The 14,187-nt window shown below is 41.4% G+C and overlaps 2 protein-coding genes across 6 annotated transcripts in view; one reads left to right on the top strand and one right to left on the bottom strand.

The window, feature by feature from the left end:
• The first annotated feature begins 2,146 nt into the window (after positions 1–2,146).
• tex11 (testis expressed 11) lies at positions 2,147–10,622 on the top strand. The gene is made up of 29 exons (XM_028416568.1): positions 2,147–2,174; positions 3,087–3,196; positions 3,294–3,372; positions 3,525–3,604; positions 3,678–3,758; positions 3,865–3,984; positions 4,206–4,286; positions 4,383–4,468; positions 4,542–4,599; positions 4,731–4,826; positions 4,915–4,996; positions 5,293–5,371; positions 5,477–5,628; positions 5,734–5,819; positions 6,065–6,202; positions 6,307–6,409; positions 6,489–6,613; positions 7,175–7,260; positions 7,622–7,675; positions 7,755–7,795; positions 7,895–7,972; positions 8,062–8,141; positions 8,360–8,461; positions 8,673–8,745; positions 8,886–9,035; positions 9,129–9,237; positions 9,346–9,466; positions 10,014–10,181; positions 10,439–10,622. Exons 1-29 carry the CDS (start codon positions 2,147–2,149, stop codon positions 10,508–10,510), a joined length of 2,718 nt encoding a protein of 905 aa, XP_028272369.1. The 3' UTR covers positions 10,511–10,622.
• A 183-nt stretch (positions 10,623–10,805) lies between these two features.
• The window catches only part of dlg3 (discs, large homolog 3 (Drosophila)), a 64,306-nt gene continuing 60,924 nt past the window's right edge, over positions 10,806–14,187 (bottom strand). For all 5 annotated transcript variants that reach the window (XM_028415484.1, XM_028415482.1, XM_028415486.1 and 2 more), the window contains one exon: positions 10,806–13,984. In XM_028415484.1, the coding sequence (XP_028271285.1) occupies positions 13,878–13,984 (107 nt within the window). In that variant the 3' untranslated portion in view covers positions 10,806–13,877. The remainder of the gene's footprint in view (positions 13,985–14,187) is intronic.

Consider the following 14,187-nt stretch of genomic DNA (forward strand, 5'->3'; position numbering starts at 1 on the left):
ATTATAGAGCAGACCTGGGCAAAGTACGGCACGCAGGCCAGTACCGCTGCACTTTAAAAATGAGGTGCGCAACTATGCTGAAATGTACGGTAAAGCGTGCTGAAACTCCAGGGCGCATGCAGGTGTGACCACAGTGCTGCAGCTGACATGTTTCACTGTCTTCAGCCCCTGAAAAGCACATTTCTCACCCGAGTTTCAGAACCTTGTTTTTAAAATTACTTTGAACTTTAATGGTTTTCTTCAGTAGACTAAAATTAACTTCACACCAACTGTGCCTAACTATTTAAACTGGATCACATCATTTGCATCCCACTGAAGTTATGTGCTTATGGCACCTTCTTTAGTATATGTTTTGAAGCAGGTCGGTATGAGGAGTGACTGGTAAGTGTGTGGCTTAAAAAGCATAAAGACAGCTCTGGTTACATGCACCTCTAGCTCAGCTCTTTGATTAATCATGCAGAAAGTAGAACCAGCCTTTGTGCAGTCATGCACTAACTCAGTATAAGGTCTTATTACCCAAGGAAGTCTATGAGGACACGGATGTAACAGAGGATTCATCCTTTTTTGCATAATTTCAATATAAGCTCACAAAGTACAGTTTTTCCTCAACTGACCTGACTTGATAAAATCAACCTACAGGAAGGTTAAAGGTACCAGCAGTTATCTTCTGTGAAGAGGAAAAACAATCCAAGCAAACAATCAGTGTGACATCAGATTGAGTCTATCTGCCTGAGAGTTTAGAGTAAACATTCGCCGGTCTTATTTTTAACCTCAGAAACAGGATATGCTGCTTTTTATATCAATGTAAATAAGCCTCCTTTGTCTGTCTGTGCCCTGTAGTGTGTGGATATGCCACAGACTGTTTTCTTTTATCACTACAACAATTATCTGTCCTGCTGTATAGGTCACAGTAGCAGGGACTGTAAATAAGAACATCCTGCCCTTACCTTTTCCGCCCCCACCAGGACTCAGCGGCTACCATTTTGGAACCTGGATCAGGAGCAGTGGTGTGGATGAGGTACAGAATGAGCGAAACCTGATGAGCTTCCATCCCTGTAGAAGAAAATGGTGACATGAATACATGGAATATAATTCAGAACATTGTAGTAGTCTTGTTGGCTCATGGGATTATGAGGCCACACTGTCACAGCTCAAGAATTCACATTCCTCCACTCTGTCAGTAAATGATCATTTACAGTATCTTTTGATTTCATGTTTTCACCCAAAGAAATCACTGCCCATATTTAGACAAACACAAAAAGTCTCTCTTCTGCATGACTGACTCCAGAAATGCACACATCACCAGCTTACTTTTCTTTCGTTTGGGACTGTGGTTAAGAAACCTCAATGGCTGCCACTGTAACTGTCTTCGCGTGTGTACACAGTTAAGTCTTCGGTACAGGAGACATTACCCCGGGCTGAGAGGGCAACAGATAAGTCTACAGATGAACAATTGCTGGAAGTTGCTAGCTGAGAGGTGTGGATTTAAAGTGATTTATTTTAGAAGCTTGTGTTCAAAACACACTACAGGAGCACTGACGGGTTCTACACACACACACAGCATGCCGTCTTCCTCTTGCCTTTCTTGGGTAAATGCACTGGTAGAAATGTCTTTCTTCTGCTGTGAAGAAGAAAGACTGTCTGACTGTCTGCTCTGTTGGTCAAATGACTGTACTCAGTCTTAACAGGAAACAGGGTCACAGTCTCCAGATCCCATTCATACTGTAAGTTTGGATTGACTCATGCTGAGAGAAATCAGGTTTCTCCAACACAATAAGGCAACAGTCAAAGTTACACACATGCAACCCAAACATATGCCAACACTAAAATGTCATTATAAGACATTATTTTGTCTCTTAAGAACACAACTTTTTCAAACCAAATGTACTGCAACTTTAGAAGTTTCTGCAACTTTGTTGTACACGATGAAAAACATCACATAGGAAACAAAACAGCTAAAATTTAATGTAATCAATGTCATAAAGTATTATAAACAGCCTATCCATGTTGGCACACAAAGTCAACACCAACAAAACAAAAACTTGTATTACCGTCCAGGACACGGGCATTTGTGACAGCTATCCAAGGTTCAAGGAGCTAGGCCTAAACTCAGCCTGCCACTGTTGTCTGTGGTGAGCCGTAAAACATGGAGCACTTTGTCACAACTATAAAGTGTGAGTAGCTGTCGGTTCACTTGGTCAAACCAAACCATATATGTTATGTTAAACATAACAATTTAAGACCGCTATTGGCCACCGAATGCAGTTTTATCCGACAAAAGTTAACATTAGCCTCCAACCTAGCTATTAGCCGCCGCGGCTAACCACGTAGCTAGGTTAGCTTAATTATTATGCTAACAGCCGCTTCTGTATTTAGACACATAATCGATCTGTATGCTAATTTAGACACCGGTTTCCCTAAAAACATACATTTGATTAACAGCTGGACATTTGAAAATGCTCCTGGTTGTTCTGAATGTAATCAGTTAAAGTCACCTGTTGGTAATCTGCCATCTTTGAGTTTCAGAGTTGTTTGGATATTCTACATTACCCCACACTACCTGGATTACATTTAATACACTGCAGTACAGCAGTTTATACACTATAATGTATACTGTTGTTTTTATGTATCTATGGTAAGCTACTCTTAAATTTAGAGGTACACAATTCTATTTTAAATTGTTTAATATTTCATGTTTTGTGAGAGTAGGCCGAACGATTAAATTGCTTTGCTTTTTGGTGAAGTAATAAATAGTATGTTAGCTGTTCAACAATAAGCAATAACAGAATATCAAAGGGGTTTTAAAAACTGTCACCAGAAACTTTTTCGAAGTATTACTGGCCATTGAAACATCTGACTGAAAGCTTAATCAATCCATAATATTGATTAAACAATATTGTCACAGCTTGCTCAGTATCTAAATGTAAACACAAGTGCACATTTCCTTGGTTATCTTCCACGGGGAAATGAAATTAGCTGTCAAAACAATGCTGTGAAATGGGTAACTGCGCTTGTAAGGATGTGTGTCTGCTGTTTGCAGTTCGGCTGCTGCTAACATGTCATAATCCGCTCTTGCTCATGCACAGGTCTCACAGAAAACCTGCAGAAGCAGCAGACGGACTATGATGAGGCGATTGAGAAACTCTTCTCTGAAGTCTCTGGCCTGAAGGATTTTCCCCCAATACCAGACCCACAGGTAGATAAGAGTGTGTGAGCTAATTTTGACTTAGGGCTCACAGGCCTGGTCAGGAATATGCAACAGTAACAGTAAAATAATATTTTTCACATCACAGCTTGAGGAGTGTGCTGTCCAGCTGTGGAACTGGGCAGGTAGTAAGGGTGCCACTCTGAGAAAAAATCAGAAAGCCAAAGGTACATTTCTAGTTGCAGTACATATTTAAAAATGACAATGATACTATTGATTATGATGCCTAAAATACTCAGACAAATCAGTTGAAATGTTGCATGCAGTGGTAGTTTCAGTAGTATTGTGTCACATTAAAACATTTTCACAATCGTGACAGTGCGTCATGCAGCCTGCAGTCTGCTTTACTGCTATGATGCTGAGAATCCAACAGAGGGTGCCATACGCATACAGATCCTGGTAAGAATTACACCCCTGTGAGTGCTCAGAATTTTAGGACAAGGCACAGTTTGTCAGTGTCTAATCTTTACAGATGGCCAGCAAAACAGGGAGAACCTGGCTGGACTGCAGAAATCCACAGATGGCAGACCCTTTCCTAAGGCTTGCTGTCAAGGTGAAAGAAAGAGCACTTAAACTGAGAGAGACCTTCAATTTATTTAAGTTCAAATCGAATAGACATTTTCTGGCCCTACAAATTACTCAACCTGCAATTTCCCTAGAGCCTGGAAACCCTCTATAGCCAGCTAACGTCCAGAAGTGACGGAGCAGCTCACATGACTTCATCCAAGGAGGATGTGGAGAAAGATCTGCTTCGAATTCTCTCATGCCAGGCAGAATCGGTGAGCTGTGGTGCATGTGATATTCAACACCTTCAATGTGAATATTTGTTCTTGTGATATTTGGCAGCCTAGGAAGTGCTATTCTGACAGACTTGCAGTGTGAAGTGTGAGACAGCTAAAATGTGAACTGAGAAACAATGAGAGGGGGAAATCTAATAAGGAATATATTACTGCTGTTTTCTGACATTTAATGAAAAGTTCAAGTGTGCTCTTCTGTACAGGCCATAGGTCAAGGGAACAACCAAGAGGCTGTGGTCCATATGCAGCGCTGTAAAGACATGTTGCTCCGGATACCAAAAGATGTAAGAAAAAGCACTCTTTTATCACTTAAACAACACTTAATACCAGAGTTTCCCATCTGCAGAACATACTGTTGTGAATATACTTTCCCAATACAGACTGCATACCTTTCCCTCATGTGCTACAACTTTGGAATAGACATGTACGATCTGAGAAAATTTGAGGAGAGTGCATTTTGGTTGAGGTAAGTAAATGTTAATTACTACATTAAAGTGTTAAGAAACAGTGCGGTGGGAAAGGCTCTTCTTCTTTTTCAGCCAAAGCTATGAGATTGGGAAAATGAATGTGAAATATGCCCCTGGATCTGACGTCCAGGTAAGACAGTGTTTACAGCACCTAGTGGCTACTGTTTTATAGTATATAGTATGTTTTATAGCTATACTGTTTTTATAGTAAAATAGGAATTATTTTAAATAATGAAATGCTTGTGACTTCACTCACAATAGGCCAAAGTTTTGCGGCTCCTTGCTACTGTTTATTTGGAGTGGGACTGTCAGAGATTTGAGGAAAAGGCTCTTAATGCTGTCAGCTTAGCCAACAAGGTGGGACATGAGAAGTCAGCTACACACTGCAGTTACAGTTTGAAGCACAAACACGTTCTGTACCTGATTACACTGTGCAATTTGACAGGAATGTGTGAGTGCATCTGGACTGTACTTAAAGATCAGAATACTCCTGAAATGTGGAGCCTCAGATAACCATATCAGAGCAGGTTAGTTAACACCAGACCTGAATGAATTATTTACACAGAACGTGATTAACATTGGTAGCGGAAGATGTGAGTGGAGGAGCAGCTGCAGAGGGAAAGTGATACATAGAATGTCGCTAGTTTGATCCTTTGAAACCACTGTGAGTTTTAACAAGTTACAACTCTGGTCAGGTGTTCTCATAGAGCTGCTCAGGCTTCAGCACTAAAAGGCTGGGCCTGTCCTCATATAGAGGGAAGTACCATGTCTCTTAAGCAGATTAAAAATGCACATTTAAAAGATCACAAAAATACATTTTCAGGACTTAATGAGATGCTGGACTCTGAGGTTTCTCTTGACGGGTGCCTCAGTACAGTGAAACTGCTTATGTCTGAAGACAGGTAAAACTCTAGTAAAATCTTATAGCTCTGTGTAATGTGCAACACATACACACACACACACACACATACATACAATGGCACATTTAATTGTTTCGATTTTTCTAGAGAAGTGCTGGCATTTGAGTTTTTGAAACGTGTGTGCCAGCACTTTGAGTCCTCCCCTGACCTGGGAACAGCTCTTGTTTTGCACATTGAGCTGCTGCTTCAAAGAGGCAAGGAGCTTCTGGGCAAACAGAAGATCGAGGATATCATCACTGGTACTTTGTATTTGCAGTTTGTTCTCTAATAAGTCTAATTTGAGTAAAAAATTAAACAGGCAGTTCTCTGCCACTGTGTGGCTCTCTTTGTTCACACCCACACAGGCCACTACACAGGTAAACAGCTGACTCCACAGGCCCTCACGAGTCTACATGTCATGCTGTGGGACAAGGCATCCAAACACTTTGAGGTACAGCTTTGTTTACTCTTAATTCACAATTTGTTATAGTGAGCATACTGTGCATTTGACGTGTTCCCCTTAGTTATCATGGAAAACGCAGGTCTAGAGTTTGTGTGTGTGTTTTTCTTGGTTTCTGTGGTTTCCTAAATAACACGTTTCTACAGTTCTCCCAAATACAAGCTTAGGTTCAGTACAGACATTTTATTTCCATGTGGGCAAATAAAGTTTATCTGGATGTTTGTGTTTCCTTCCAGGCCAGAAACTATTCTGAGGCTCTTCAGTGGTATAACTACTCCCTTAGTTTCTTCAAGGCGGGTCAGATGGAGCCCAATTTATCCAAACTGCAAAGGAACAGAGCTTCCTGTTTTCTGCAACTCGAACAATTGGAAAAGGTAAGAAAAGTTGAACCACAGTGCCAACTGTTGACTTAATTTTACTGTCCAGGGGCTTCATCACTAATTATGTTATGCATATATTTTCAAATGTGTGTCTTCAGGCCAAGGACGCAATTAAGGAAGCAGAGAGATGTGATCCTGACAGTGTTTTTACTCAGTTCAGTATTTATAAGATTGCTGTGCAGGAGAATAATGTGAAGAAAGGTATGGTGTGATATCTGTTTTTAATAATGCTACATTTTAGGATGTTCTCTGTTGTGATGAGGCTGCTTGTTTATACCAGCTGCAGAGGCTGTGAATGCGATGGCACTTCTGTCCAAGAGCTCTGTGGCCAGCGAGGACAGACTGCTGCTATCTGAGAATGCTGCTTCCACTCTCCTCCCTCTGGCTGCACAGATTGCTTTGGAGGTATCATTTATCACAGGACTCATTTGTTTGTTTTTGTACCAGCACTCGTAAAATTTAGAGCTGATAGAAACATTATCACATTTCCTGGTTTTATGATATTATTATGATGATATAGCACCTCATCAGTGGTACTTGCAGCTTGAACACTCATTTTAACGCAGTGTTTGTGAGTGTGAGGCTGATGAGGGATCATGTCCTTGTCACTGAAGTCATGCTGGTTTGTGGAGGGTGGTGGCTGGGTTCTGAGAAGAATAGCATGGTCACAGATGTTAGGGCATACCACACCTTTCCAGGAAAAGCTCTCATTGTTGAGTAAAAAGAATCAGCTGTGATCAGAGGGCTCATTGTCTGCCACCTTCCCAGGTTTACTGTAAATGAAAATGAAATAGTATAGGCACATGCTGCAATAGCACAATCCCTGTACAAATAGATATATCTTCTCTCTCGAGCTACTTATTATAATTAGCAAAGATTTTCTTTGGTATACTGTGTGATTGTGACAAATGTGACAGGTGGGTGGTGGTATTAATGATGACGAGGATGTTGGTTCCCTTGTGACAGAGTGAGCAGCAGGAAATCGCCATGAAAGCCCTGGAGAGTCTGTGTGAAAACTCCAAAGACGAGGCTCAGGTTCTGACTGCTCTGAGGTCAGCATGAATACACAATTAAATAAACATCTTCATTTTACTAAGATCTATTTAAATTGTTGGCATCAATCCCTTTTTTGTTTTATTTGTTTTGCCTAAACATTATTATTATTTTCACATTTAAAAAGTGTAATAATTACTGTTAACATGTTGGAGGTGGAACACAGCGGCAGTGTTTCACACATTTAGTGACATTTAGTAGAGGTGGCTTCCAGATTGTAGTGAGTCTGTTCCGTAAACCTCTGTGATCCACTGACCTATATTCCCTCACTTCTCCACTGAAAGTGTGTCTCTGTATAATACAGTTAGTAGGTGAAAGAAAGGAGGTCAACGCTGGTTTCTTCATTCATATTTTTTTCAGGTGTTTGGTTCGCCTTGTGCTCTCCAGAATAGGAAAACCCAGTGAAGAAACCAGGTGAGGGAAAGCACCAAAAAATTATACATTATTACCGATGCCAGGACAGATTTGCATTTACTGAATTATTTCCATGTAGGGATGTGAATCTAGATGCTCTGTTGCCATATCTAAAAATGGGTGAGTACACAGCATGGGTTAGATTGTAGTTTGAGAACAAGTGTCAAAACAACAGTGTGCGTCATAACCTTCTAATGTTTTTGTTTACCATTGGTGCAGCACTGCTGGCAGTTTCAAACCAGTCCAAACTGCCTATTGAGCAGCGAACAGAGGAAGCAAATTGGTTCAGAAAGATTGGTACAGGGACTCTTTCCATGTCAGTTTTTAATCTAAAATGACTTAAAATCTTTCAGCACTTTGTCTGGTCCTGTATATCCTTGTTGCAGCCTGGAACTCTGCACTGCATTGCGAGAGCAGCCCTGACAGAATGAGGGATTTCTTTGTGCTCTCCTACAAGGCAAGTGCTGTTATTAGCTGTGTCAGGTGAAATAATCAATATCTGCTATACACGGGTCTAGATTAAGAACAGTTGAACTGGGATTAAATGGTGCTTTAGGAAGAGATTGGTATCTCTTCCCTAATGCTAGAAAACGACTTCATTTTAGTGAGAGCCTTTCTCTCAGTGCAGTATTTTAGAAATCAATCATGTATTGGTTAAGTATGTGTATCTCATAGCTTTCCCAGCTGTGCCCTCCTGATCGCACACTGCTCATGGGCCAGAAGACGTGTCTGCTAATGACCGCTGCTGCCTGTCTGGAACTCTGCAGGAAGTCTCACTCTGCTCAGGTGTGCCACCCACTGCCCATCTCCTACATTTAGCACATTCTCCATCCACATGAATGGAAATTTACCAAGTTTAATGAAAAGGAGAGGTGACTAACAGCATTTATTGGTGCTGGCGTAGGTGTTTCAGTTTAATCCCTTTGCCTTTGAAGAGCAACTGAACACTAGATGGCAGCAATGATTCCAGAATACATTGGTTCTGTTTGGTTCACAGACTGAGGAGCTCACTCAAGCTCTGGAGCACATTCAGATCTGCTGGGAGATCTGGAGGACCCTGAAAGCATCTGGTAGCGCCACTATGCAAATATCAACCACGTTTGTTTGAATATTACACAAAAACAGATGGAGGTCCTCACACAAAGACAGGATAGAGTCCTTCATGAGTTAAAATTGAGCTAAGGTTAGTATTGTCAAAATGTATTTACAGGAAGCTTCCCAATGGACCCAACAGACACACTGCTGCTGCTGTATGAATTTGAGGCTCGTGCCAAACTGAACGATCCCAAGGTTGAGACGGTATTGGAGTCTGTTCTGGAGCTTGAAAATGTTGAAGCCAAAGTGCTAGAGACCATGGCAGGTGAAGAAAACTAAAATATTTTCGGAAAGACACAATACTATTTACTTTCAGCACTCCTTTGTTTTTTGTTTTTTATAACATACATATATGCAGCGTTAGCCATGGAGCCTCCAGCCCACTTCCCTCTGCTGTGTAAAAAGGCCCTAAGAGTTGCTCTCTCTCTGCACAAGAAGCAGCCACAGGCTGACCTTGCTCGCTGCAGGTATACCCATCATTACTCTGCATGAAAACACCCTGACATTTCCACAAAGTTGTTATTCGGAGGAAGGAGTTCCTGATTGTTTTGCTGCTTTTTGTGTCCCTGTGTTAGCAAATGTGTTCACAGCCTGATCAAGCTGTCCCTCCCAAGTGGTGTAACAGAGGTGGAGGCCCATGTGCTCGAGGAATTGTGGGACTACTACGAGGAGGCCCTGTCCGTCATTGCTGCCGCAGTGAGTCAGCGCCAATCACACACTGACATCCCTTGGCTCCCACCTCCTGTTCCCTCAGAAATGCTCCCTGCTATATAATTAACCCCCTCTCTTCCACTCCATGCCTGCCTGCTGTTCTAGAAGCCTCTTTTTATCAATGGGCTTTCAGTCGCACTTCAATTAGCAGATGCTTCCATTCACCACCCCTTCCTGCCAATTTGAATGTTAATATGCTGTACAAATCATCACACTGCCGGTGAGCTACAGCTCTGAGAGAGACATGAAATTACTGAGACATTACGCTGCTTTAGAGGCAGAGCATAGTTCCCCTTTCATATTGAGATATTACTCGAAAGCTGTGGAATTCTTTGGATCAAAGCAAAGGGACTGGATTAAGTGTAGTAAAATATGAATCAAAATGAGTTTTTTTAAAGAATTTGTAAAGGTTAACCTACAAATGGACAGGATTTGATGAGAGTTTACTTGGTACTTGCTGCCTTGTTAAGAGAGTCTTCCAGGTGGCCTCTGGTAAAGGGTCTTTTGAACGTCTTCCTGCTCTCCTTTGCAGCCGGACGATTTCCCAGAGATGGAGACCCTGTGGCTGCTGACTCGGGCTTGGAACACAGGGATTTTGCTTTACAGCTTGGCTCAATACCCCGAAGCTGAGAAGTGGTGTGGCCTTGCCATGAGCTTCATCCGCCACCTGGGATCTTCGCAGGACAGCTACGAGACACAGGTAGAGGGGCTGGTGGGGGAAAAGGAAGGGATGAGGTTGTAGCACAATAGACAAAGAGTCTGCCAAAGTGACACACAAATCTTTGAAAAATGAAAGTTAACATAACTTGTACTTATTAGTGTTAGTATCATCAAAAACACACTGTGCAAATCTGACTTTTTGTAATGAAGGAATTGTGGACTTCTCCGCAGTCCTCCCAGTAGTGAGGACTGTGTTGTGCATTGCCCTTGTTACTCATTTCTTATGTGTACCCACAGATGTCTGGTCTCTACAGTGAAATCCTGGACAGGTTGGACAAAGCAAAGAAAAACCTGGTCATGGAAAAATAAAACAATCTGTGACAGGTCAGCTGGTGTTAGCCCAACGTTATCTGCATTTTCTAAAAGTTGAACTTGGATAGATTCAGTTCCGTTAATTTGTTGCAACTACATGTTCTCCCAAGATGTGAAAAAAATGTTCAGCACATGTTCAATTGTTTTGTTGGATAGGATTAAATAAGCAACATTCTGGCACTATTGTTGCTTATTTGCTCCCCACATCGTGCTATCTCCTTGGCTGTCAATACTATACATTTTTTCAAAACTCCAATGAGCTGCTAAAAGTAGAATAACAAGCACATCCAAATCATAACTGAGTCACATATTTTATTTTCAAACAAATAAACTCTTGTCAAGTCCCAAAATAAAACCCAAACAAAAATTGCAGGACTTTGTTCCCTCATAACTAGGACAGGGAAGACCATGAGGCCAAGTGTCCTGATAGGCTGTACCACCTGCAGTGACAGGAAGGAAACTACTGTACAATCAAAGGGTTCATGTTTGCAAGCACTTACTGCACAGATGTGCTATAACATAAACATATCATCACCCCAAAGTACAAACAAGAACCCTAACCCCCCCAACCCAAAAAAAGCATATATGTTGTCATTTCTCTCATCATAACAAAGACCCTCGTCAATTATACACACACAGAGGCATTCAGGTTCCATCTTGTTATCACAACCTCAATGGAAAGAGTAAAATGAAATCAAGTTCTTTGGGCTTTGACATGGCTGACTGAGGTATGAATACCACACACATTATTAACAGTCAGCTGTATTTCAACTAAACACCAGAGAGGACCAATTCTAAACTTCTAATAATGTATTGATCAATGCTCCTGGTTCCTGTGATATTGTGTAGATTTCTGTCTGCATCACTTTATTTTACAATATATTTTTTTTTTTAAATCTATACACCCAGACACGTTCCACAAGAAATCACATGTAGACAGGCCCTACATGAGGGAACTGAATTCCCAACTGACTAGTTAAGTGTTCCAATAGGCATTTGAAGAGAAATACCAACAATACAGCACATTTGTATGGAAATTATATTTCAAGAGTAGCTCAAACTTTACTTACCTGACATTTGTGGTCTATAAAACATGTTTGTCCCAGTTTGATTCACACATGCATGAAGCACAGGTGAGGGGGATCTGCTGGGGGCTTATTTACATTGTACAGCTACCACACCCTTTGAAACAGTCTGCAAGCAGTTTATAAATGGCTCTGTTCCCTTCGGTTATTCCCTGAACTCTGGTTTTGACACAGGTAATGACAGCTGGTTTAGCAGTGGTGCCTGGCAGGTGGGCACACCTGTTCAGAAAATGCCTGCAGGTACAGGTGCTCTGTGGGTGGGAGAGAGCAGGGGACCCAGACGTCTAGCTTAACACTTGTTGTTGGGTCTGGCTCTCTGAGGAGGGAACAAGAAAACAAAAACATCCCATTGCACTCTTCAAAAACAACAACAAAAAAAAGCTGAGGAAGAAAGCGTTCACAGGATCAGGGGGGCACAGCACTCCTTCAGTTGTGCCCTCTCACATGCACACGTTAACGTACAGCGCCAAGATCTGCATGGGAGGGTGAAGCAGGTCATTTCAATCCTGGTGAAGCCACACAGCCAACTCATTAGGTCACCAAACCAATGGCCTTGAACAAGCTCCCAGCCTCGCGAAAAAGAGAAGACACATTATACAACCTGATTACACCGTCCAGTTTAACACACCTTTAACTAAGCGCTTTGTTCACATTTGACTACTATGAACGGCGTCATTGTTTAAACATGGCCCTTCAGTCAGGGGAAATGGTGTCTGTGTGTTAGGATTCCTGAGCTGGTCTAGCTCACCCCAGATACACGAAGAGCTCAACACAGTGGTTCAGCATCTGCTGACAACAGATTTCTAAAAAATGTTTATAGATACACAAAGCATGTAGGTTTACTCAAACCCAACTTTAGTGTTGTTTTTGGTAGGGGGACAGGGGGACAATCCAAAACAGGTTATAATGACTCTTTAATTGTTAGGACATCCAATACAATTATTGTCTTGTTCTACCCGTTTTAAGGCCACCTTTATGGCGGCAGATAGGACAGTACCATGTGACCAATCAGATTAGAATCCTCTAGGAAGGCAGAGAGTGTAATAGGGTGATCTGCTGCTCAACATGCGTTAGGAGGCTCTGGCTGTCCAAATTGTAATCAGATGGCCAAATTCTTTAATCACACAGGAAAAAGGCTGAAATACAGGGGAGAAAAGGCGCCAACAAGGCAAGACTTTTTTTCTTTGAATCTATTGCACTAAAGTCAGGCCTCCTGACAGCTGGAGGCCCAATAAAGTAAGGAAAGATGAGACTGTTTCCTCTCTTTTCCTCGTCATTTGTGTGCAGCCTCCCTCACAGACAACAGGTAGTCACAAAACAGAATTTGTATTTGATGTAAGGCAGTTTGGTGTTTTGCAGAGAGCCCAGTTACACTTCTCTACCCCCGTCCTTTACACAGAGCAGCTAAAAACCACAAGCAAAAAAAATCCCACAAGAAAGAAAAAGAAGAACAAAAATGAAATCTAACAGCCCTCCAAATTGACAATTCTAGTGAAGTGTAAAATGTGTAGTTTTTTAATATGTAGTAAAATCTCAGTAGGATTTTATCTTTTATCTTGTGATTTCATAATATAAATGTAGAGATTCACAACGCATTTCTTCCTCTTGATCTGCCTCCCAAGATGTCTTTATCGGCTGCAGCACAGACAACTGGCAGATGACCAAACAGCAAGCTGGTTTGTGATAAATAGATCACCAGTTTGTAGACTCCTCCACTAATTTCCTCAGTCATTATAAACAAGAGAGATGACTCCGTGAACAGTACCATCAGCAGGGCTCGATTTTATCCAGTCTTAGAAAAAAGAAAAAAAAAAACCCTTAATTGGTCTTCAACTTCTCATCTTGCGTGTCTTTTTAAATGTGAATTGATGAACATTTACAAAGTGTTCCAACTTGGTATGATTTGTCTCTGTTCCCCTGCGACTTCTTTTGGAATCCCAACTCCTCTCTAGATTTCTGTAAAACATTCTGATCTTCAGTACACAAAAAGGATTAAGTCCTTTTTCCCTTTTTGTTTTCATTTGACAAATTCCTTTGGAATGGCATTTCCAGTCTTGAATGGATTTGTTGAGAAACTCATGCAGGGGTGTGCACAGTCACAGTAATGGTGATAAGACTTCTTTTTCATTTAGAGAGTAACATAATGATGACACTAAAACTTGATATGAAACATATCTGCAAAAAGGAGGTGAGGAGAGGGGGGGCTATTTGGGCTTGGGTGGGGTCTCTGGGAGGCAGAAGGGGAGCTCTGCACCGACACAGAGAGGACGGCAGGGGGCTCAGAGCTTCTCTGGGGAGGGGATCCAGATGTAGGGCCCAGACTGCTCCTCAATGATTAGCTTGATTTTGTTGTAGATCTCCTCTAGTGAATCACCCTGTACAATAGCTGGAGGTAAAAACAGACAAACATATTTGTTGGGTGAAATATTCAACAGATACATGCTTTGCAAATGTAACAATTGGTCAAATATCTGTTTTAGTATCTTCCTTTCAAATAAAAGGAATTAAAATGAAACAATTCATTTAATAATTAGATGGTGGATCTTTTCCCACAATCAATTAAAATGTGACAGACACAAAAAAAACTCT

The sequence above is a fragment of the Parambassis ranga genome, chromosome 10, assembly GCF_900634625.1.
Source record: "Parambassis ranga chromosome 10, fParRan2.1, whole genome shotgun sequence".
Classification (NCBI taxonomy): Eukaryota; Metazoa; Chordata; class Actinopteri; family Ambassidae; genus Parambassis; species Parambassis ranga.